Source organism: Arvicola amphibius, chromosome 14 (assembly GCF_903992535.2).
Source record: "Arvicola amphibius chromosome 14, mArvAmp1.2, whole genome shotgun sequence".
In the NCBI taxonomy this organism is placed as follows: Eukaryota; Metazoa; Chordata; class Mammalia; order Rodentia; family Cricetidae; genus Arvicola; species Arvicola amphibius.
The window spans coordinates 31,213,648-31,239,305 of NC_052060.1; the positions used below are offsets into that span (position 1 = coordinate 31,213,648).

At 43.7% G+C, this 25,658-nt stretch overlaps 1 protein-coding gene and 1 non-coding gene across 2 annotated transcripts; one reads left to right on the top strand and one right to left on the bottom strand.

Moving 5' to 3' along the window:
- Nucleotides 1-6,283: 6,283 nt before the first annotated feature.
- On the top strand, nt 6,284-16,305 carry Dnttip2 (deoxynucleotidyltransferase terminal interacting protein 2). The gene is made up of 7 exons (XM_038312056.1): nt 6,284-6,399; nt 7,175-8,853; nt 11,062-11,200; nt 11,878-11,973; nt 13,613-13,777; nt 15,050-15,159; nt 16,075-16,305. The coding sequence occupies exons 1-7, from the start codon at nt 6,331-6,333 to the stop codon at nt 16,166-16,168; spliced, it is 2,352 nt and encodes a 783-aa protein (XP_038167984.1). The 5' UTR covers nt 6,284-6,330; the 3' UTR covers nt 16,169-16,305.
- Nucleotides 16,306-25,089: 8,784 nt separating this feature from the next.
- Trnar-ucu lies at nt 25,090-25,174 on the bottom strand. The gene is given in 2 exon segments: nt 25,090-25,125; nt 25,138-25,174. It is a non-coding gene; the product is annotated as a tRNA-Arg (tRNA).
- Nucleotides 25,175-25,658: the final 484 nt, after the last annotated feature.

Consider the following 25,658-nt stretch of genomic DNA (forward strand, 5'->3'; position numbering starts at 1 on the left):
GCCTGCTAAAACTTATATAGAATTCAAACTGAAAGCCTATAATTACACTGATTGTACATAATACATATATATAGTTAACTTAAATTTGGAAATGTACGTGTTTTCATATGGCATAAATCTCATTTATAATGTTATAAGTGGAGGCTGCTCTTCTGTTCCTGGCTGCCCAGACCCAAATAATCACACAAAACTGTATTAATTACAACACCGTTTGGTCAATAGCTTAGGCGTAATTCTAGCTAGCTCTTATACCTTAAATTAACCCATTTCTATTAATATGTGTATTATCACAAGGCTGTAGCCTATCACTAAGGTTCTGGCATCTGTCTCCTTTGGCAGCTACATGGTGTCTCCCTGACTCTGCCTACTCTCTATATCTGTTCATATTTCCTGCCTGGCTTTACTCTGCTAAGCCATTGGCCCAAACAGCTTTATTCATCAACCAATAAAAGCAATATATATATACAGAAGGACATCCCACAACATGTTGTGTTTTAACATGTGAGTTGGTCGAACTACTCTGAGGGGAACTTGGTATCACCTTTATTGTTTTTAAAACCTGGATATTTGAAGAATTTCTTTGACAATGTGAGAAACCTTCCTTTGCTGATGTATTCAGATGTTAGCCAGAGCTTGTTTGTGGTCTTCTACTCCCAACAGGAAATAAAGCACAAATTATGGGTTTACTTTATGAAGGGATCATGTGCAGAAGAAAATATTCATGGATGGAATTGTTATGTGATTCCGTTGTTCTTTTGTACCAGGCTTTTTCTTTTGGTTCACCAGCCAGCTCCCAAATCATGACTTGGAGACTTACTATTAATTTTGAATGCTCAGCCTAGCTTAGGCATGTTTTGGCTAGCTATTTTAACTTAAATTAACCTGTTTCTCTTTATCTACCTTTTTGCCTCGTGGCTTATTACCTTGCTTCTGTATATCTTATTTTCTCTATGTCTGACTGGTATCTGCCTGACTTCGTCCCTGGGTATGCCCCTTGTTCTCTCCTCCTTTCATTCTTCCTCTTGAGCCTAGATTTCTCCTCCTATTTTTTCTGTCTCCTGGCCAGCCCTGCCTGTCCTTTCTCCTTCCTGGCTATTGGTCGTTCACCTTCTTATTAGACCAGTCAGGTGCCTTAGGCAGGCAAGGTGAAACAAAAGCAATACATCTTTAAATAATTAGAGAAATGCAGCATAATCAAAGGAACACACTTTTATACAGTTAAAGTAATATTCCACAGCATAAACATATGTAACACATCTTTGCCCAGTTAAAATATTTCACAACATTATTTTACTCCAAATCCTTAAGTTATTGGATAACCTTTTAAAATGAGTCTTTTGGGGGCTGAAGAGATGGCTCAGTGGCTAAGAGCATTTGCTGCTCTTGCAGAAGATCCAGGTTCAGGTTCCAGCACCAACAAGGTGACTCACAAACATCTGTAACCCCAATTTCAGGAGATCCAGTGTCCTCTTCTGACCTGGAGGCACCAGTCACACACATGGTACACACAAATCTCAAAAATACTCCCAAAATAGCTGCTTAAAATGAAAAGCTGTTATCAGTAGTGTGTACAGATATATTTGAATTCAGTGACCCAAGGTAGAAAGATTTTGCATATAATTTCTTTCCAAGTAAACACAAAGATTTTTAGCTTATTACATTTCCAAAATCAATAGGCGCCCTTTTCAGCAGCATTCTTTTACTTGGGGCTTATTGTACGAGATTACCTTAAATTTCCATCCAGGAGACTCTAGACACCGACGGACCAAGGTCTCTTATAAGTTAGATTAATGTGCATTATATATTCTAAAGACCTTTTTCGGTTTTTTTGAGACAGTATCTTTGTAGTCCTGGTTGTCCTGGGGCTTGCGAAATAGGCCACATTGGTCTCAAACTCAAAAGAGATTTGCCTGCCTCTGCTTCTCCCAAGTGCTGGGACTAAAGGTATGTGCCACCATGCCTGGCCCCTGAAGACCATATTGATGCTAGAATGCTGATACAGTATCCTTTTAAAGGGACCAGTGATGGAACATGAGTCACAAGCAGCTAATAGAGTTCCAGTTCTGAAGAATGATCATCTGGACATGTGAGCTGTATGCTTTGTTTTGGTTGTGTCAATGGTGGGAAAATCTTGGACCTAAAGCATTGAACTATTTGAATTTAAACAGTATGATTTGAAAATAAATTATTTAAAAATATATAAATGTAAGATGAAAACCTAAGTTACTCTGTATTGCACAAGCAGTTCAGGTTTTCTGTGAAAACCATAAAGCTATTTTGTCTATTTTGCATGAATAGATCCTACTTTCCCATACCAGGACCAAGTAGTAACCAAAATTAGGATCTTGCTTTTCAGGGACAAAAGTTGTAAGGCTCATCTTCAATATGTCTTAATCTAAGTGTTTCCTCCCAGGTCATCCAGCAAGTACTTTGATCTTTGAGATGTAAGCACCCAGTCACTGGTGTATGTGGGCAGCTGGCATCTCATCCGTCTGTCAAACGTGTGGGTAGAGAATGGTGAAGAATTCAAAGAATTTAAATCACCTGTGCAGTCTGTGTTCTTACACTCAAGCACAGCAGCTCTTGATTCTAAACCTATTTTTCCAACCCTAATGTCCAGTGTTCCAAAATTAATTACCTCTCTTTTCATCATAAAATTGATGAAGGAATATGTCACAGTTTGACTTTTTTCAAAAATATGTAACAATATTTTTATAGTTTTTGGATTGAGGGAAACGGAAAATGGAAATAACTATTATGCACCTGTAGTGTACTAAAGCAAATATAAGGCATTGTTAAAGATAATTTTTATTTTGTTTATATTAATGTGAGTTTTATGTTTTTTATTTGAGTTGTTTGAAAATGGGAACATCTGAAAACATCACATTGATTTTTGAACCATTTGAATTCCAACAGTATGATTTGAAAATAAATTGTGCATTACTTGAAAAATATCTAAACCATAAAGCTATTCATTCACTCAGCAGAGATGTATGCTGTGTGCTACACAAGATACTACAGATGAACACAGATTAAACAATCTTACCTATAAAGAGCTTACAATATATTCCCAGGGAGGAAATCAGGTCATGAAGAAGAGAAAGAACTGTCTCGGTTGACGGTGGATCGGGGACAAGGTTGGAGAATGTGGAAGAAAGTGGCTGTGGGTAGAGGGTAAGAATAAGAAAGACTTAAGGAATTAACTTTGAGGGTCAGGTCGAAACAGTGTGTTTAGCATTGTGGGCAGATCTTTCTCTGCCTGATTTGTAAATATTTTATCAAATGGCATGAGTTTGGGTCCCCAGCATGGCTGTGGCCTGGTAATCCCAGCATTGGGAGCATGCATCAGCTCCACCAGTCAGCAAGCTCTGGCACACTCAGGTCTAACTCAGATAAGGTGGAATGTACTAGAGAAAGTCACCCGGTGAAGTAGATCTCTGGTCTGTGCATGCATGTGTGAGCACACAAGTAGGAAACACCCAGTCACACTTAGAAAAGGCTTGTTGTGCTCTGGTCTGTGAATGCATGTGTATTGGAAAAGTCACAGTGTATAAAAGAGAATAAAGCTTGTCACCGCCTCCCCTCCAGTTAGTGTATGATTGTATATCCATTGCCAGAAAATTAAACAGGATGTGTTTTTCATATTTCATGTATTTCATATATGGATTCAGTATGTCCACCTCTCATCATTTTAAGATGGTCCATATCTTATTACTTTGAGTCAGCTCTCTTCCCTGTCTTTGCTCAGTCCTGATTCCTGTACTATACTCATTAGATTCACCTTTTCTCTTATATCCTTAGTAATTTTTGCCAACATCTTTGGAGTGATGTTATGGTTTAGATCTTAAAGACCCCGCAAAGGGTCATATATTGGCTGCCTGGCGTTTGGCCAGCAGTGCTGCAGGGACTTGGGAGGAACTTTAGGGAGGTGGGGCCTGGCAGAAGTTAGGTCATTGGAATTCTTGAAAAGGGAAGAGGGCCCTGCCCCTCCACTCTATGCAGCTCAGCCACCATGTGGTGAACAACTTTGCTGTCACATACTGTCCACCATGTTTTTTTGTCCTGCCTTCAGTCTAAAAGGACAGAGAAAAGAGACATGGACTGCAACCTCTGAACTGAGCCCAAACAAATCTCTGAAGTTGTTTAAGCCAGAAATTTTAACATAACAACAGACAGCCGACTAGCACATGCAGTAAACTCCGTGGTTCTGTTTGTCTGAAAATGTATCTCATATTCAATCTTCTTTTTCAATGGTGATGGAGATTGAACCCAAGGCCCTGCAACTGTTAAAACATGTTGGACATTATCATCAGGAAAGTGCAGATTATAATGAGATGTCACTAATGATGAAAGACACCAGCAAGTGCTGGTAAGAACACGATGCAGATGTAGCTCTCAGATGTCGGTGAGACTGCAACCTATGGAAAATACCTAGGCGTTTCTTCATTTTGTTTTTGTTTTCAAGACACGGCCATGCTAGGTAGTTCAGACTGGCCTGGGTCCTCCTGTCTAAGCCTTGCATGTGCTGAGGTTGTAAGCCATGTACCACCATCCCTGACTTTGGCATTTCCTATAAAATCAAGTGTACATTTAGCATATGACACCATTCCACTCTTAGACAGTTTATCAAACTGAAGGTCTCACTGGCTATTTTGGCCAGAAACTTCCTTCCCTCATAGGCCTCACCCTAGTGCAGCACATCGTGCAGTGAGCTGTCCCCAGATGACTCAGAGAACAAGACGGAACTCTTTTCAACCTAAACTGAAAAGTAACAGTTCTTACTGTGGCCAGTGTTTTCACTAAGCCTCGCCTGTCTTAAAGAGTGTGACTCTTTAAGGAGATGGACTCAAGTCCCAGTTAGAGGAACACATGTTCTTGTTCTTCACATGTATGAGACTCCCAAAGCCAGGCTGCATCCTCATGGCACACAATGGCTGCTTGAGAACCAGAGACAATTCTCCAGGAGAAAACAAGCCACTTTGCTAAGCATGAGTCTCATGTTTTAATTTAAGACAACCTTTAACAATCAAAACTTGGTCATGGCTGGGCGGTGGCGGCACAAGCCTTGTAATCCCAGCACCCGGGAGACAGAGGTGATCTAGGTGAGTTCGAAGTCAGCCTGGTTTACAGAGTAAGTTCCAGGGCAGCCAGGGCTGCACAAAACAAAAGAAACTTGGTCACTATGCATACCTGCCTCCAAGGAGCAGGAAGAGGAGCTACTTAACTCAGAAGCAATGTACCCACTGAAATGCGCATTTTAAGAAAAATTACTTTGTGTTTAAAAAGTAAAGGAAAATAGATTTGATGAACCATATCTCTTCTTGCTCCCAACATTAATTCTTTTACCCATTCCTCAATTGCTTCTGTAGCTTCTCAATATATTTTAGTTCTCCATGTTTCATCTGCAAAACAAAATTGAACACCTCAACCGGGTGTGAAGACGCATGCCTTTGATCCCAGTACTTGAGAAGCAGGACAGATAGATCTTTGAGTTCTGAGATCAGCCTGGTCTACATAGTGATTTCCAGGGCATCCAGGGCTATGTAGAGACAGACACCTTGTAAAACAAACAAACAAACAAAAAAATTAAAACTAAAACCCTTTTGATCTGGGACAGTCTTTTCCTTCCGTGCAAAAAAATAAAAATAAGGCCGGGCGGTGGTGGCGCATGCCTTTAATCCCAGCACTCGGGAGGCAGAGGCAGACGGATCTCTGAGTTCGAGGCCAGCCTGGTCTACAAGAGCTAGCTCCAGGACAGGCTCTAGAAACTACAGGGAAACCCTGTCTCGAAAAACAAAAAAAAATAAAAAATAAAAAACAATTTTTCTTTTCTTTTTTTTTAACGATTACTTCAAATCCGAAGACATCTTAGTTAAATCCCGAGCTTTCTAATTATTCTCCGAGATCCAGGATTCACTTGTATCCCAATCAAATCTCGAAATCTCATTTCTATTTAACTTGACAAATACTAAGTGTTTTCTAAAAGTACTAAATGAAGTCTCCCTTTGGCTTCAGTCGAGACTCACGCCAAAGATCTTACAATGGCTGCACAGGAGAAGACCGATGGAAAGCAGGGTAAAGAATGTGACTCCCTATTTTGTGTAAAACGCAAGCCTCTTCCGCTGCGGAGAGGCACGATGGAGAACGCGCGGAACCAGAGGCCCGCGGCGGCGATCCCTGTCTAGAACAGCACGAGAGCCCGCTAGGAACCATTCTTCCGAGACGCAGTTTCCGCGGGGATGCGTAAGCGAGACCCTTGGGTCTGACGCACTTCCGAAGCGTCGGAGCCGAGGAAGCCGTGCTGGCTGCCGGGAATACAGAGTCGGGAGCATGGTGGTCACCAGGTCCGGGCGGTGTCGGACTTGGGTCCCAGGAGCGTCAGGAAGCTCCCAGCACAAGGTGAGGACCCCATGTTCCCCGGGTCTCCTCGCCGCTGGGCAGGAGGGGCTCTGCCGGGTGGAGGAGAGCGAGGAGGCTCGGCGGGGCGGAGGAGGGTGAGGGCGACACGAGCCTTGTGCGCAGAACGCTGCGCTGTGTCGGCCTGGAACCGGGTTGCGCCTCGGCGTCTTTCAGGGCACTTACGAGCGTGTGGGTTGCTTGCCTTGCGCGCACCTGAGTCCTCTTAAGCTTCCTGTTGAGACAGTACCTGGGAAGATTAATTTCTGCCCCCGCTCCCGAGCCTCATTGGGGATGGGAGGGAGCATCCTTTTCACGTGGGGAGGCTGGCAGTGGCCCAGCACCAACTCCTCTAGTATATTCAGGGTGGCTGTGGCGTCTCTGAGAGCCCCTGGCTGTCTCCTGCAGCCACACTCTTTAGATTGTGTGGTAAAGGATGTAACGCAGTCTTTCCTGTACATAAAATCCCAGGCAAACAGAATTCCCTTATACACTCATAAGTGTATATACACTATATCTGCTCAATTAGTACTTAACCTCCTCGTCCCCTAGGTCTCTATAAATGATTTGGGTTCTTTTTCCCCTCAGAGTGGAGAAAATTCTCTTCAGTTTTGCTTTCTGAAGTCTAGGACGAGGCAAATAAAGGAAAAAATTATTTCATCATGAGTTTAGCTTTGTTTCGTGCCTTATTAAGTTTTGCCTTTTGAGGTCTTGCTACATTTGCTTGCTCTTGTCCCTGCCGTATCTCAATTATACTGTGTTTGTTTTTGGTTTGTAGGGGTCTACTCCTCAAAGAATCAAGACACATCTAGAAAGCAAGAAAGATGACAGAAGTATTGCTAATTCACAGACAGCTGAGAAACAAAGTTCAGTTCTCTCTAGAAAGAGGAGAAGTCGAAGTCCAGAGCCTTCTACTGATGCGGAGGTCTCTGAAGCAGAGTCCCATGCTTCAGGGGTTACTTCTGTGTTTGAGGTTGAGGAGCCTATTATAAGGATAACTAGGAAGAGGCAGATTGTAAGTGCACCCACGCCAAAGTCCAGTGTTAAGAAAAGGCAGAAAATAACCCCTCAGCATGAATCTCTCGATGAAGGAGTGGTTTCTGAAGCAGAATCTCACGTTTCAGGGGTTTCCATGGTTGTGCCTTCCACAGAAAGAAGAAGCAGAAGAAATAAGGCTAAATCTCAACGAGATTCAAGCCCACAGTCACAGGCAGAAGCCGTTTCTGATGCTGAGTCGTCATGCTCAGGCATCTCATCATCTGGGGTCGCACCCAGGAGAACAGCCAGGAGTACGCAGAGGAAATTACAGGCCCAAGCTGAGAAGGAAGGTGCTGATCTTATACCAGGAAATAAAAAGCAAAGCATGGGTACCTCTGTGAACTCAGAGGACTCAGATACTAGACAGGCCTCTCATTTACCAGCAAGACCACATGCTCAGATTGATAGGCCAAATTTCTCTAATAATGAAACTGATAGTAATGACTTTGATGATTCCATCCCCAGAGACTCAGAAAAAAAGCTAACACCACAAAACCACCAACATTTGCATATACATGAAGAAAAAGCCAGTGTTGCATCTCTTACAGAAATTAGGAAGGCGAATTCTAAGAGTCTGGATGAAGAGGACGCCAAAATAAGGAAAGACAAAGAAATTACTGAGAAGGATTCCCAGTTGACTCTTTCTGAAGTTCAAGACACCAGCGTTCGGCAGTCAGTTTCTCAGAATCATTCAAGCACTCCAAGCAGTAAAGCCACACTATGGCCTTCGAGTCCCCAACGTGAGGCTCTGATGAAATCGTTAGAGCACAAGTTTGCAGTTGTGAAAGTCTCGAGACTGAATGAAGACAGAGTGGGCAGCCTAAGAATGAGTGACGTGGTGCAGTCCGGTGACCACGGGGATAGTAGTGACGAGTTCACAAGTGCAGGTGACCGTGAGAACAAGGACGGCCACAGTGATGTGGTGCAATCCTGTGACCACGGGGATAGTAACGACGAGTTCACAAGTGCAGGTGACCATGAGAACAAGGACGGTCAGAGTGATGTGGGTCTCAAATCTGATACCAGACCCTGCAAATCTGAACTCAACATGTCGCAGGATGTAGATAGTTCTGTTCTGTTATTTCTTAGCAGTGATGAAAGCCAGCAGTCTGAAAACAGCGAGAACGAGAAGGACACTGTGTGCTCCGTTGAAAACAGTGGCCAGAAGGAGTCTTCAAGCGAAGACTTGGAAGACACAGCATGTGGTAGTTCCCTCTTTGTAATCGATAGAACTCCAGGGTTGAGCGCTGAGAAACAATTTTACCTGGAAGACAAGGCCCCGAGTGAAGTTGCTGTTGAGGAAGAGGAGGAGGCGGAAGAAGAAGGTGACAGTAGTGAAGAAGAATCATCGGACAGTGATGGAAATGAAGATGTGTCTAGTGATGAGGGAGATTTACTAAATAACACAAAGTCGAAGCTGTAAGTAAATAAGGGAGGACACGCTGAGGATTAAACCTGTGGCCGCAGCCCTTTATTAGTATATACTATATATAATTCATTATGATGTTTTCATTCTTGTGTGTATACAGTGAGTTTTGGGGTGTAATTACCCCTCGTACCCTTCATCCTCCCTTCATCCCCACTGATACCCTTTTTCCCAGCTCGTCTCTTTCTGCTTTCGTGACTTTTGGGGACATAGGTGACTCAATGAGTTTAATTGCTTATAATTAATAGTATAGGTGAGGGGTTATTTATAGGATCATGGGAAGCTTACTAGTGCTGTACCATTGAAAAAAATGCCTCTTCCTCCACCTGTAATCATTACTGCCTAGAGGTCCTCAGGGAGAGGTGGGGCATCATGAGTTCCTGGACCCTCCATTTCAGAGTGTAGACTGGTCCAGTCTTGTGCTGCAGGTGATCAACAGCTGCTGTCAGTTCCTGGGTGCAACTACCACGTCCTACCCAGAGAACAGTATTCCACGTCGATGCTCCCTGCCCCTCTTCTGCACTGTTCCCTGAGCTTTGGAAGGGGAGGTGTAGATGTCCCATGTAGAAATGAGCATCTTGAGACAATTATTCTTGGCACTTTGAACAGTTCTGAATCTTAGTAGTAACTGCTGCCCACTACAAAAAAATAAAATAAATTTTAAAAAAGCATCTCACCGTACCTGAGCATAAACCTAGATATTTAGAAGGCATTTTTTTTTTAATGAATCCAGCATGTCTAGAAAAAAAAGTAGTAGCTTCCTCACTAGCGCCTGTGACCAACCACAGGCTTCTTTTTGATGAGGTGTACAGAACCAAGTATAAATTCCTGTAAGTGGGCCTCAAATTCAGTTAGAAGTGGTTGGTTACCCCTTTAACAGTGCTCCAGTAGGCAGGCATAGCTTCTCTGGCAAGTCAATAGTACAGTCCCCAGCTGGGTCAGACCATTGATAACTTCCCCCAACCTGTGTAGTCTTCCAACACTATAAAAGTTAGCCAACAGGATTCCAGTTCAGTTTCAGTTTGATTTCTTTGTCCTGTAACCAAAGCCTTGAGATCTTCAGCAGTAGGGTCTTTTGGTTTTTCAAAACAGGGTTTCTCTGTGTGCCTGGCTGTCCTGGAACTAGCTTTGTAGACCAAACTGGCCTCGAACTCACAGAGATCTGCCTGCCTTTGCCTCCCAGGTGCTGGGTTAGCGTTTTGTGCCACCACTGCCAGGCCAACAGTAGGGTCTTAACATCTAGTTCGTGGGAGGCCATCAAGAATCGTGGTGATAGCCTCTTGTTTTAAGGGACCTTAGGGTGTGTAACACCATGCCTGGCTAATTTGTTTGCTTGGCTCTTTTTGTTTGTTTGTTTGTTTGTTTTTTTAAAAAACATAGTCCTTACATTAAACCCAATATGCATTCGTGATAAGAACCACTGCCAAGGCACTGTAATAGGAAGACTCCACTTTGCAGTGGAGGCTCGTGTACTTTGAACTATACTACATGGTTTATAGAAATGATCAGAGAAGAAAATGGCTTATAAAAAGGTTATATAAGGTAAAAATTCTCACTATAAAAATAGGATAGGAGCCAAGACCAGATGTGGAAGAGGCTGGTCTGGAGTATGCTGTCTTTTTTTTCTGCTTCTCCAGGCTTGGTGCTCATTGCCACCTGAGATGTAGTTAGAAATTGCCATTAATTCATCCAGCAAGGGAGTCGATTTTCTTTCACCCATGATCTCTCTGTAGCTTACATTAGACCAGAATGTGCAATCCTCCTGTCTCAGTCCTCTGAAGGCTGGGATTATAGTCCTGTATCACACTTGGTCTGCCTAGGAAAGAATCTAGAATTGGGAATTAATTTCTGTTAAGTTCAGAGTCAGAGCTAGTCTTTCTTCCTAGAGACACAGTGTGTCTTTCTGAGCTGTGTCCTCCGGTGTGTGAAGTCAGCTGAATGGCTTTCCTTCAAGTTCTTTATAAAATCTGTGTGCGTGTTATTTGCTTAATCCTCTTAGAAAATCTGGGCATCTTCTCCAATGGCGTTGATTTATTATTCATCCTCGACGTTATTCTGAATGAATGTGTGAGATACACGGTTATTGAGTGTCTCAGGAGCTGCACTGTAAATAAGGAACTCTGTGTGCATGTGTTATTTTACCATGCAATCTCATTCCCATTTTATCTTAATTGATCTTTAAGTGATATTTTCTCTTTCAGTCTGAAGTTGACAAGTAGCAGCATAGACCCTGGACTAAATATCAAGCAGTTGGGTGGCTTGTATATTAATTTCAATGTAGACAAACTGCAGCCTCAAAAGAAAACCCTAACACAGATCAAGGAGAAAAAGAAAAATGAGGTAAGCTCATGAGCTGTCTCATCCCCGTTAGTCCTTGGGACACCACTGCTTTCCCCATGTCAGACTGTGTTGTCTGTTGTGCTCCTTTTCCATCTTGTTAAGAGAGTTGTTTTTTAATGAAAGGAGTTTTATCTGAGTCAGGTGGTGGTGGCACACACGCCTTTAATCCAGCTCTCGGGAGGCAGAGCCAGGTGGATCTCTGTGAGTTTGAGGCCAGCCTACAAGAGCTAGTTCCAAGACAGGCTCCAAAAGCTACAGAGAAACCCTGTCTCAAAAAACCAAACGGGGGGGAGGGAGGGAGAGAGAGAGGAGGATGCTTGAAATAATAATTCATGATCATTATATTATTATTATTATTATTTGCATTCACCACTCAAGGACTCAGGGATCCTATTTTCTTGCTGTATTTTTTAAGCATTCATTTCTTTGTTTTGTGTGCACACATTTATGCTGTGGTATACAGAGGAAGATTAGAGGACAATCTACAGTAGCTGCGTGTCCCCATCTTGTGGGTTCTAGGGAGCAAGAGCAAGGCCAGGAGGTTTGGCACCTCTTTAAAGTGCACAAAACATTCAGAAATATAGTAGTAGATTTGCCTATACAAAATTTAAAAGCCTAAGTTTTAAAGGTTTAAATGGGGAAGAAAGAAAAAAAATAATAATTTTGTATTTTCTTAGCTTCTGCAGAAATCTGTCATTACACCTGACTTTGAAAAAAACTATTGTGTGCCACCATATAGTGAGTCGAAGCATCAGATTCAGAAACAGCGCAGGGTAAGTAGGACTCACTGTTTAGGCTGCTCGTGCATGCCTTGCCTCTCTGTTTTCAGGGTATGTAATGCTGTGACCGTGCAATTCAGCTCTGGCTATGAATTCATCTATTATAGATAGGACCAGAGTTCTCAGATCCTAAGGGCCATCAGATGTGGTTCCATCAATGTGTTTAGTGTGACTTTTCACATCTTTGCACACAAATACAGTTTTTGGTTTCGTTTGTTTTGGTGCTTGGGAGCAAAAACCTGGGGTCTTGTGTATGAGGTAAGCATGTGCCCTGCCACTGAGCTGTGCCTTCCACCCCCAAATACAGCTTTTGACAATACACCTTAAAGAGTGACAGTCAGCACAGGCTCACCATCCACTGAAGGCTGGGCGCTCTGCTGCACAGTTAATACCACCAACTCAAAACTGGTTCAGGTGGTCATGCAGACGAGGGAACAGAACAGTTCAACAGTGGAAGCAAACCCTGCTGTTTTACTGTTTGAACTTCGAGGCAGTTCCAAAAGGTGCTGTTAACACAGCACTGGATGTGGCAGGCACCAAAGCATTTTGGATGAATGAAACAAAATGCTTAGTAGAGTTGTCAAAAAAATAGTAATTCTGTTTTATTTTGAATATAAAGTTGTGGACTTATTAAGCATTAAGTTTCTCAGTTAGTTTCTCTTATCTGAATAAAAAATATTTATATACCAGCTCCTAAAATAAAATGTTTTTATACATTATCTCTTGTGTGAGGTCTTTTAGACAAAAACAGAAACAACAGAAAATGGGAGGTGCCTGTTCCTTTCCCCTAAGTCATCACCAGGGAACTATCATTTATGAAACTGATGAAGCTTTTTGTTTTGTTTTTTTTTTTTGACTTAATACTTTTTTATAAGGATCCTAGAGATAAGTACTTTCTGTAAAGTTGGGGTTTTGGTTTTTTTTTTTGTTTTTTATTTTTCAATTTATTTTATTTATTTATTTTTTTTTTGAGACAGTATCATATGTCCTGGGTTGGCTGAGCAGAGGATGACCTTGAACTTCTTATCCTCTGGCCACCAATTCCCAAATTCTGGGGCTACACATGTACATTATTATACCCAGCTCCTGCCATGCTGAAGAGTAAGCACCAAGGCTTCATGTGTACTGGGCAAGAACTCTACCAACTGAGTTCTATCCCCAGCCCTTGTAAATGCCCCTTCCCAGAGTCTGAATGGGTAGCCCAGGTTGGCATCTTGAACTCACAATCATCCAACCCTAATCTCTCCCAAATATTGAGTTCACAGCTATGTTCTACCACCCCCAAGTAATTCAAACAATTTTCTGTTGCATAATTTTAGGGGAGGGCACCTTTATTGAACAATAGGGAGTGTTTCTAATTTTAGGGGAAATTAGTCTCTATACTCTTAAAAGTCAGAATGTTTATTTTGGGGGCTGGAGAGGTGGCTTGGTCAAGAGCACTTGCTGCTCTTACAGAGGACCAGAGTTTGTTTCCCAGCACCCACAGCAGGCATCTCCTAACTGCCTTTACCTCCAGCTCAGGAAATCTTCACTCTCCTCACCTCCATGGGCACCTGCATACAGATGTATGTGCACATACATATAAGTAAAACAAATATATATATAATTTTCATTTTTAAAAATTGTATTTCAGAAAGAGCGACAGAAAACAGCCGGCGATGGTTGGTTTGGCATGAAAGCTCCAGAACTGACAGATGAACTGAAAAATGATCTCAAAGCACTGAAGATGAGAGCAAGCATGGACCCAAAAAGGTTTTACAAGAAAAATGACAGAGATGGCTTCCCTAAGTACTTCCAGGTATACAAACAGAGTACTGGTTATGTTGTGTGGGAACAGCACAGCAAAGTAAGCGAGAGCTTACTTATGCACAGCAGGCCTGTGGTCAGCGTCTGCTTAGGCTTTATCATGATGTGAACACAGCTCAGCCAGCCATCGTTCTATAATGGGTCTTCAAAGGGGGGTAGGGTTAAAAATGGTAGCTGGGATTAAGGGTAGTTCTCTTAAACTCACCGAATTTTTGTATCTGAATGTATTGCTAGTACTAACCTAAGAGCAAGAGTTCATGCAGCATGCAGACAGAAATTCTTTGTTCTGTTCCTTTCCTTTTCCCCAGACACAAGGTAAAAGTCATTCAAAAGTTGCTTTTCCGTGTCTCCCAATGAGTGAGCAAGTTAGTCCTGTCTCCCTCTTCAGCCCTTTTCTGCTCATGTGGCTCCTGAGCCGTTGCCCAGTCTCTTTCCCTCTGGCCCCTTGTAGCTAGTGTGGATGCGGAGGATGAAGGTGCAGAGGAAGTGATACAGACTACCCCAAAGTCACCAGGAATTACTCAAGTTTCTCAGAAGTATAACATGAAAACAAATACGGAAGGAAATTACAGACTATAACACTAGCTGCTCTGCACACAAACTAGCTTGCCACCCCTAGGTTATTGAACCCTCTTAAGCTTCTGCTGCTCAGCCTTCTCAGAACATAAACCGACTTTCACTGTTCTCCGACTTGACTCTACCTGTAGAGAGCCAAGCTAAAATACTGTCTTTGTCAGTCTTACCTCCTTCGGTAAACCTGGTCACTAGGTCTCCAGAGTATAGTCTTTTGTCTGTGTGTATTGTTTGTACTGTAATGATTTTTAGTTTCTGCTGTGGCTCCTTTCTGGCGTGGACTAGATGGTCTCAGTCCTTGTTTTCCATCACCTAAGCACAGTGCCTGCACATAGTAGTCGTCCTGTAAGCGTCAGTCAGTTGGAGAACCTTTACTAAAGGTTGGCAGCGTTTATGCTAACCTCTAAAATAGGCATATAAAATTTATATGTACGTTATTGAATTAAAAAGCACAATTTATATTACATTGTGCTATTCATCATGAATTTACTGTTGAGCACTGAAGTACTGAACCTACCGTGCTCTGATGGGAAATGCCACCAGTGTGCTGGCTCTTGGGTGGTCTGCCTGACTTGGAGACGTGTGATGGGGGCTTGTGCTGTCTGTGCCCGTCACAGAAAACCTGTAGACCCACAGTGACATATGAAGCGACTTAACATCCACATGCTACATTATTTCTCAATTTTCTTAGGTTGGAACCATCGCTGATAATCCAGCTGACTTCTACCATTCAAGAATTCCCAAGAAACAAAGGAAAAAGACTATTGTGGAAGAACTACTGGCTGATTCTGAGTTCAGGAGGTAATAACATTTTACTTTATGTGTGCCTTTTTAAAATACACGTAAGTTTATAGGTTTTTAGATACATTTTTGTGGCTGTTTTTTATGAGAATAACAAAGCAAAAATAATTTAGTATCTGGAATAAAGTTAGATTCTCATCTATTTCTGCCAAACCATATGTCCTGTATCCTTTACACTGCACATGTAGCCTCATGAGAATGAGGGCGGGGTGGGATAATTAATGTCTAAGTGTTCCTGTGAAAAAAATACTTCTTACCTAGCAGACCTCTGATCTGGAGAGCAGACTCTGAAAGTCATTACTCTTTGTTTTCCGAGGTGTTTTTTTTCTGTGGGGCGTGGGGGCGGTTGAGACAGGGTTTCTCACTGTGTGGTTCTGGCTGCCCTGGATCAGAGATCACCGGCCTTTGCCTCCCAAGTGTGCCAGCACACCTGGCTTTGAGCTTCTAAAAAGTCGTTACTACTACTTTCATTAAGTAGAAATTGTTCTGCTTTGTTCTTTTTGTGTTTTTAATCCCACATTTATACCCAGATAACACCACCTGGTAAATACAAACTGGCTGAGAAGTTCAGTGTACATCTCTAAGTTCAGTGCATAGGAAACTGAGAAAGGAAGTTGTGAGTTCATGATCAGCCTAGAATGTTTAGGAAGTTCAAGGCCAGCTACTGTAAGACACCATCTCAAAACCTTAAAACAAACACACACACACACACACACACACACACACACACACACCCTGAGGACAGAGACTATTGCTGTCCTCAGCCTCTTGACATTTGGTAGCAATGATTTACACAATGTGCAGAGCATTGTGAGAGTTAGTGCCTCCCTAAGGCTATATTAGCTGCTCATACCTGAAATACCTGATACATTATTGTGCTTTAGATTAGAGATAAAGTTTGTTTTTTCTTTTCAGATTTAACCGAAGGAAGTATTCAGAAATCATGGCTGAAAAAGCAGCAAATGCAGCAGGAAAGAAGTTCCGGAAAAAGAAGAAATTTCGCAATTAAAATCTACAATGCAAGCCATAACATTTTATAGATCGTCTTTATTTGCTGAAGGTCATCACATAATTTATATAAATAATGTATAAATGTTTAGTGATTTCTATTTGGAAATAAAGCTGACTTTATTTTGACAAAATCAATCATGTGCCCCTTGGAATAAAAGTAGGTGTGTGTATAATGATACAACTGATTTTTTTTAATATTTATTTATGTAACAATATTCTTTCTGCATGTATGCCTGCAGGCCAGAAGAGGGCAGCAGACCTCATTACGGATGGTTGTGAGCCACCATGTGGTTGCTGGGAATTGAACTCAGGACCTTTGGAAGAGCAGGCAGTGCTCTTAACCTCTGAGCCATCTCTCCAGCCCTGATACGACTGATTTTAATTGTTCAAGGGAAAATCAACTATTTCAGTATGTTTGTCCAGGTTTTGGTATTGATTATTTAAAGAAAATGTAATTAGAACATAAATAGGCAGTATGTTCAAAGAACTGTTATGTTCAAAGTATTTTTTGAAGTGATCAAAACTGTTTTGATGTGAAAACTACTGCGGTGTGTGTGGAGGGTGTAGAACCGGCTTCCGCGGTGTGTGGAGGGTGTAGAACCGGCTTCCGCGGTGTGTGGAGGGTGTAGAACCGGCTTCCGCGGTGTGTGGAGGGTGTAGAACCGGCTTCCGCGGTGTGTGGAGGGTGTAGAACCGGCTTCCGCGGTGTGTGGAGGGTGTAGACACGGCTTCCGTGGTGTGGAGGGTGTAGACACGGCTTCCGCGGTGTGTGTGGAGCGTGTAGACACGGCTTCCGCGGTGTGTGGAGGGTGTAGACACGGCTTCCGCGGTGTGTGTGGAGGGTGTAGACACGGCTTCCGCGGTGTGTGGAGGGTGTAGACACGGCTTCCGCGGTGTGTGTGGAGGGTGTAGACACGGCTTCCGTGGTGTGTGTGGAGGGTGTAGACACGGCTTCCGCGGTGTGTGTGGAGCGTGTAGACACGGCTTCTGCTTCCCTGCGTCTCCCAGCGCACACTACAGCGTGGGGGTAAGGAAAGTGTTCCTGGAGAAGTGGTGCTGGCGGGACAATTCTGTATCCTGCCAATTATGTTTTAAATAAACGCTGGTTGGCCAGTAGTAGGCAGGACAATGAGAACAGGAGTATTCTGGGAAGAAGGAAGCTCTTCCCTGATTCCTGTCCAGACACCGAAGAAGCAGGATGTGACCTGCCCTGCTGAAAAAGGTACCGAGCCATGTGCTAACTAACATATACTAGAATAATGGGTTAATGTAAGCTATAAGAGTTAATAAGAAGCCTGAGCTAAGGGGCCGATCAGTTTTATAACTTATGTAGACCTCTGTGTGATTCTTTGGGACCTAAGGACTGGGAACCGGGCAGGACAGAAACCCCAACAAGCTGGCCTCATGTTACAGGAGCAGTCATGAAATCATGCAGAAACAGCTCAGTGGAGCTCAAACATGTCAGAAAGTCTGGGACGAAACCGGAAGATGCAAGAGGGCTGGAGTTTTTTCTTAGCAACTGAGAAGGGAGGAATGATGCCTTCTAAGGTTAGTTCTAAGCAAAACAGGATTAAGCAGGATTTTCACTTGGCCAGTAGGTCAGATTACCCAGTTTTCAGTGGTTCGGCTGGCACCCAACCTAACTACTCTCGGGTACCCAAGAGTGCTGATCATTAATGCTTGTTGGCTATAGCTCCTTTTTTATTTACTGGACCCCTATTTGAGTAACTATAAAATCTTACATTCTATATTGGGATCAAGCAACCTAGCTTCTATACTTCCTTTTATTAAAAAAAAAAAAAGCAAGACAACCTATTTCAATAATATATGTAGCCTCTGTGTGATAAAAGGATTGCGTGTGGGAGAAGTGAGGAGGATTAAGATTCTTTACCCATCTTCCAGGAGACTCTTAGTAAACATTTCATGACTAAGGCTCAAGGGGCAACCTATTGCTGCTTGATCTGTCCCGTGAATGCTAGAATGGGTTGAGCAATTCTCTGCTTCAAAACAGTATTTTTCAGTATTTACTCATAGTTACATTTCCATTGATACATGCTCTTTTTGTTTTGTCTCCATTGGTTTCTTTTAACTTTTTGTTTTTCAAGACAGGGTTTCTCTGTGTAACAGCCCTAGCTGCTCTGATCTGTAGATCAAGCTGACCTTGAACTCAGATTCCCCCACCCTCTGCCTCCCAAGTGCTGGGATTAAAGTTAACCACCTGATTAACTTTTTAAATACATTTTTTTATAAGCAACTTGTAGTTTGTCTTAAATTTTCCTCAAAGGCCTATGGTACTTTTGGGAGGTCCTTTAGGAGGTGGGCCCTAGTGAAGGTAAGTCTGGGGGCACGTCCTTGGAAGGGGATTGGACCCGACTGCTGTACGTTTTATTTGGAGCCATGATGAGATGGTCAGCTGTACTTCTGCCATTGCTGCCCTGCTGTGGCTGTGGACTTCCTTGCCATGGGCCTAGAGTGTTTTGTACTCTTTACTCTTTGGCTCCTTGGTCTTTTGTTTTTGGGGGTCCCACCACCTAGCTCCCAAATAAATCACATAGAGGCTTATTACTTATAAATGCCTGGTCTTGGCTTGTTTCTTACCAACTTTCTTAAATTATCCTGACTACCTTTTGCCTCAGGGCTTTTTTCCTTCTGTACATCTTGCGTTCACTCTTACTCTGTGGCTGGCTGGGTGGCTGGCCCCTACGTCTCCCTCTCCTTGTTCTCTCTTGCGCCTTCTTCCCAGAGTTGTCTTTCTATTTATATGCTCTGCCTGCCAGCCCCGCCTGTCTTTTCTCCTGCCCTGCTATTGGCCATTCACCTCTTTATTAGACCATCATCAGGTGTTTTAGACAAAGAATCACAGCTTCACAGAGTTAAACAAATGCAGCATAAACAAAAGTCACACACCTGAAAATGATCGGCTACAACACCAGAGTGACCGCAGATGACAGCCTGTGAAAGCCAAAACAAACCTTGACACTGGCACCAGGAATTTTGTTACCACAATGGAAAGCTTCTTTATTTCCACTTCATTTGTATAAAGTAGGGAACATTTAACAATTGCTTCCATCAAGTAAACTGAAATTAACTAAAAGTAATCTGAAATCACCTAACATTCATTCTTAATTGAATATGAGCTTTCAAAGCAGAGTAATGGTACAAACCTGAAGTCCCAGCACCTTGGAAGTGGAAGCAGAGGCATCAGGCATTGAAAATCGCTTCAGCTACGTAATTTATGTGCAATGTCCCAATAAACAAATACCTTCCAAACTAAAGAATACCTAAAAGTACAGTAGTTCTAAGACGGTGTTGTGAAGTGTCCACCAGAGAAGACTGATTGAACATGGGCTGAAGCCAATAGAAAGCCTGTATTAGCCGACTGGTAACTACACTGGTGTTTGGGACCCCAGTGCGGTCCTGAGCCTTTCTCAGAGTGGGGTTTTAAGCATAAAAACCACATCCTGGGTTGACACACCTCAGTTGGTCAGATGTGGAACTACAGAAGCCAAAAAGCTGGGTTAGTACATTTAGGGGCTTCCCAGAACTAAGGACTTTGATGGATTAGGTCTTTGTTTTCATTTTGGCAGGTGTTGCTGCCTACTTACATGCTGGGTTCTAAGGTCTGGATGGTACTTCCATCATGGTGTCTGTTAAGTCTGAGGTCCTGTTACAAAGGTAGGAACTGCTGATTTTTTATTACCTTTTTGTGTATTGTGCGGGGCATGTGCATATACTTGTATGGTGGTCAGAGGACAACTGTGACTGGTTTCTTTCATCTTAACTTACAAATACTTGCGTATGGGGCTGGAGAGATGGCTCAGCAGTTAAGAGCATTGCCTGCTCTTCCAAAGGTTCTGAGTTCAATTCCCAGCAACCACATGGTGGCTCACAACCATCTGTAATGAGGTTTGGTGCCTTCTTCTGGCCTGCAGACATACACACAGATAGAAATTGTATACATAATAAATAAATATTAAAAAAAACAAATACTTGCGTACTTCAATTTAGGATCGGGAAAGTAGTCTAAGTTGAAGATGCATTTGATCTAATGTACCAAATACAGCCTTGCCTAGTTTCCCTGAAATGCTCAGAACATTTCAGACAAATGCGTTAGTCTGCAGTTGCACAATGTGATACCTTGATTACCTCATCTGCCCAGCATGAGGAGAATCATCACTAGCCCAGGAAAAGTAGTTTCTGCTCAATGCAAGTGGCTTTCTCTCCATTGCAGTCGGTTCTGAGGCAGACTTGTCAGGGGTCATCGGTGTTTGAATAGTGAATGGAACTGTCTTGGTTTGGTGAGCATACACAGAATTTAATTTACTCAATTATTAGTTTAGGCTCCATGACTACCGGGTGTGAAGATCAGTTAAGGTTGTCCAAAGCCTGCATTCGTCTCCTTCGTCCTGGCTTTCCCGTCACTTCATGCCTTCAGCTTGGTCTTGCCGTGCCCTTCCATGTAGACATTCACAGGGAACTTGTCTGGGTAAATCCCCAGGGTGTCCCAGAGACCTCAGAGTCAACACATACCTGGACTCATCCTCTCCGCTCCTTCCTGCGTTGTTCTTTTTTGTCTCAATTGTGTCAGCACGCATCCACTGTCAGCACACATCCACTGGCCCAAGCACAAACAGCCGAGCTCTGGCATTCTAGCGGCTTCTGCTCTTTCCTGCATCCCTGTTTGTCCTGGGAAACAGCTCCAGTTACATTCTCGGCCTCCTCTTCAACCACCTCCCCCATCCCAGCTCTCAATACTTTCCTACTTTCGTGTCTTCAGTAGCCTTAGTCCATGTCTACCCAGCTAACTGTCCAGCACTTTCCCATGGCCGTTAAGTCCACGCTCGACAATGGCGTGTGAGACATTTGGAATATAGTCCTGGGTGGACTTGTAAAGTTTGGGGCTTTGTTTGTTCATCTGTTTGTTTTGGATGGGGTCTCACTATGCAGTCGTTACTGTCCTGACAGATTAAGCTGTCCTCAAGCTCCGAGAACCACCCAGGCTCTGCCTTCCAAGGCTGGGATCAAAGTACGCCACCACACCCAGCTGCGTCTCCAGTTCTTAATAACAGGGGCTCCTACAGGTGCGCATCGGGTGGGCTCCTATAGCTTAGTAATTCACAGACGGGCTTCCAAAAGGGCCAATTTATCACTGAGGCCTGCATATAGAGGGCTTTGATGCATCTATGGGTAATTCTTTGATGGGCTATTAGACGGCGGTGGAAACTTAGGACCTTGCTGAGAACATGTCTTTAGGAAGTCTGTTATCTTGCGTCTGCTCCCCTATCCCGCCTTCCATCTGCTGGTGTGCTTTGCTTTGTTTCACGCGCACTTCCATCATGATGTTCTGTCTCAGAACAGACACCGAAGCAATCAAGCCAAGGAACCACGGACTAAAACTGAGATTGGATGGCAGGATTTACGGCTTAGGAACAACAGAAATGAGACCAAGCCGTGACATTTGCTTTTTGGATTTCTGGGCAGTGTACATGCTCTGATGTTGTAGGAACTTAGCAGAATCACTGTATCTGGGGTAGTCATTAGAATGAGCAGCTGGCTCTCAGAAGTTCTTTGAGTATTAAACAATAAAATATATATAATACAGAGTAATTCAGATTCTAAACCTGTGCCTCCAGGCTCCATTTATTGGTTCTTCCGCCTAAGAATAGAGGGAAGCTAATACTGATTGGGCTGCTCACTTAACAAGACTCAACACCGCAGACTTTGATTCCTCTTGGATGGGCTATTGTTTGGTCATTGTTCATTAGTTCTAACATGGTTGCAAAAGACATGCTTCTTTTGTAGACACACACACACACACATACACACACACTATCCTTTTATTTGGTGGGCTAATTAGTCAGCTTTGCTCAGAAAGTGCTGAGTTCCTTGTGAAACATTCTAGTCTCATGGTTTATAGGGACTGTAGGTGTGTAAGCTGTCTCGAAAGCACAAGGGTGGGGTAGAACAAACACCAGCTCCTCTGGCAACGGGTCAAGTTATACTAGTCTTGGACAAAACATTTTTTTTTCAAACGATGAACATTTACTTAGAGCTGACCCGGAAGTTAAGACAGCAAAACGGCTGTAGTAAATCCCACGCCAAGCATTTTATTGTTTCTCCATCTGGTTGTGTGGACTCTAGAGAAGAATCCGTCTTAGCAAAAGTTCAAGTCAAGTTGCGACTCCGTAAAGTAACCCAGGCAGCTGTTACCATGACCCACATGCTGGAGGTGGTATTTCTCATAAGCTAGCAGGAAGCTAATACACACTGCTCAGCCATGCGATTCTCAGAGTTCGTCAATTAGGGGTAAATGAAGCCTCCTGCTGGCAGCCAAGGCTTCCTGAAGGAGTCTTGGGGATGAAGATTTTACCTTAGTAACAGTTTCTCCTTGTCTTCCTCACATGGAAGCTCCTCAGTCCCCGCTAGTTCTCAGCTGATGAGGTCATAAGGAACCTTTAGCTCTGCAAAAATTCTGACCTTTGTAGCTTGGTGTTTTATGAAGAAGCTGTTGAGAGAATGCCTGTAATGAACACAAAGGTAAGGCTCCAGCCTTTGTCTCTTGTCCTTGGACAGACAAGTTGGTGGTTCCTTTTCAAAATCACGGAGTCAAAATCAATTTAAATTTATCATATTTTGTCAAAGAAACAAAAAGATTTCTGATGTCCCAACTAGAGACTATCATTTTAATCTCCCCAGCAATGTGAGAAGCCTGTTTTCCCACAGCTCACGTGCTATCACACATGTGGACACTGTCTATAATTGGTAAGCCACAGTAGGTGTAGCCTCAGCTTCATTAGTAAGTATTACATTAATGAAAATTTATGATTAGAAAGGGGAAATCTCTTAAAACAATAACACCTGACCTGCTAGACTATAAAATAGCACGTAAAAATTTCAGGCCAATGCAGCAAACTAGAAAATCCAGAAAACAAAGTGTATGCAGGAATTTAGACAATAATTAAGAGGTGGCATTTCAAATTAGTATAGAAGAGACAGCGGGCTCATCACCAGCAAGTGTGGGCAAGAACTTCCATTACAAAAGACATTCCAGATAGAGCAAAGGTTTAAAAATGAAACCATTAAAGGGAATTATTTAACAATCTGGGAACCTTCAAACCTAGAAGCTAGAAAACATTGATAGATCACAACAGATGAATTTCTGTGAGAGAAAAATAAGAGTTTATAAATAAAACCAGCACAAGTGGACTGGAAAATAGCATCTTTTTTTTTTTTTGGTTTTTCGAGACAGGGTTTCTCTGCAGCTTTAGAGCCTGTCCTAGAGATAGCTCTTGTAGACCAGGCTGGTCTTGAACTCACAGAAATCCACCTGCCTCTGCCTCCCGAGTGCTGGGATTAAAGGCGTGCGCCACCACCGACACCTGGCGAAAATAGCATTTATTGAAAACATCGAGCTGTTTTCTCTTACAGGTAAAGAACTACAAACAAATAAAAACATTTTTTTATTATAGCCATCCTAAGCAGGTATGAATGACCCAATAGGAAAATGAGCTCACTACAAGGACAGGTAAAGCACAGAGAAGGAAAAACAAGTTACCCTGTTTATGAAAAAGTGCTGAGTCATGCATAATAATAAAAAACAGAGTTTAAAGCTACGATTAGTTCCCACGTGTTTGGTAGCATGGGTTGTAGGAAAACTAGCTTTCTCGCACATCGCTGGGAGAGTAAAGTGAAGAGCCTAGGAAGGGGATCTGCCAACCTTGTCAATGAAGGCACAGATTAGGAGTCCTGGAACAGCCCTTGAGCCAGCGATACAACTGTGCACAGAGAACAGGCAGTTCACTGGAGCATCATCATGGGAAACAATGAACATTTAAAGGTCTAAGAATTAGGGGCTTTTAAATCAGCAGGATATAATGGCACAAGGCAGCTCCACCTGTATTAGCTCAAACAGGTGTACTATGCTGCAGTGTGTTTTATAATATTACATATGGCCAGCAATACTAAGCAAGGTACAGAAAGTGCTAACTTCTGCATATAAAAAATTTTGAAAACATTTTCAAGTGGCCATGATTACTACTGGCTTGTAAGAATTTCAAGCCTCAGATGCAGGAATAACAAGGGTGTGTACTCTTTCCTGGACCTTAACCGACTGTTCTGAATTTTCTATGTTTTGCATCAGTTACGGGTTTGTAGGCACAATACATTTTTTAAACTCCCTTCATTCCTACGCTTATTTGTATTTGGCGAAGTGGAACGCTAACCTTGTGCAAAGTCAAACCTGTCACAAGGGGACAAGACATTTACTCCCCTTTCGAATTGGTAGGCAGAACGTGACCACTCCAACCCTTTGCTTTGCACTAAAATAGTGGACGAAGAAAGCAGTCAACCCCAGAAATGCAGATTTCTGGGCCTCTTCCCACATCCACCAAAATGGCTTCCTGAAGTGACTGCGGAGGTCTCTCTCTCTCTCTCTCTCTCTCTCTCTCTCTCTCTCTCTCTCTCTCTCTCTCTCTATATATATATATATATATATATATATATATATATATATATATATTTTTTTTTTTTTACAAGATCCCCTCGAGATTCGGGGGAGGGGGAGCGAGGCGTGTATTTAGAATGCCTTCCGGCTAGCCTGGGCAGCGCGCTTCCTCTACCCTGCTGGTAGCCACTGTCCAGCTTCAGACGTGGGGTGTCACGCGAGACCCAGGCCTGCCCCACGCTCACCGAGGCCCACAGAGAGCGCCCAGCTTCTTTATCGTCCCCCTTTCTCCCCTTTTCCCGATTGAGATCGGCTAGGCCTGCAATGAGGAAGGGTGACCGCGGGTGCTGCAGCTCAAGGTTGTCGTTGCAACACGCAGCGTCCTGTGGCCCGGCAGGGAGCAGAAGTTGTTTGCACAACCGAAAAGGAATAAAAACAAATCAAAAACAATTTCCCGAGCGTTTTTAAAAACACTCCGACTCCGCCGGGACTCGAACCCGGAACCTTTGAATGCCTTCAACCTCTAGAAGTCCAATGCGCTATCCATTGCGCCACGGAGCCACCTGTTGGAGTTTCCGCGCATCTGCCCTATTCAACCAGAGGCAACAACCCCACGCCCGGCCCACTGCAGTCTCGGTTGTCTCCGGAGCCGGGCCGCCGCGCCAAGGTGTCCCCAGCAGGACCGGCGCAGCCAGGCGAGGCCGGGGGACGCCCGACCGCCCGGGAGCCGCGACGGCTGAAGGGCGGCTGCAGGCCGCGGGTCCGGAGAGCGCAGCGGGAGCCCGGCCTTCCAGGCCCGCGGCGCCCGTCCCTCCCCGGCTCCCCGCCCGCCCCGCGCCCCCGCCTACCAGCTGTGTCCGGCGGCCGCTCCCGCCCCGCCCAGGCCGCCGAGGCTGCGGGCCCAGACCGGCCGTTGCGCCGTTGCTCCGGGCCGGTGACGCCGGGCGCTTCCGTCGCCCCTGCGAGCGGTGAGGGCGAGCGGCCGCTCCCGGGGCTGCCAGGCGAAGCCGGCGACCCCTCCGGGCTCCGGGCTCTTTCCTTCCCT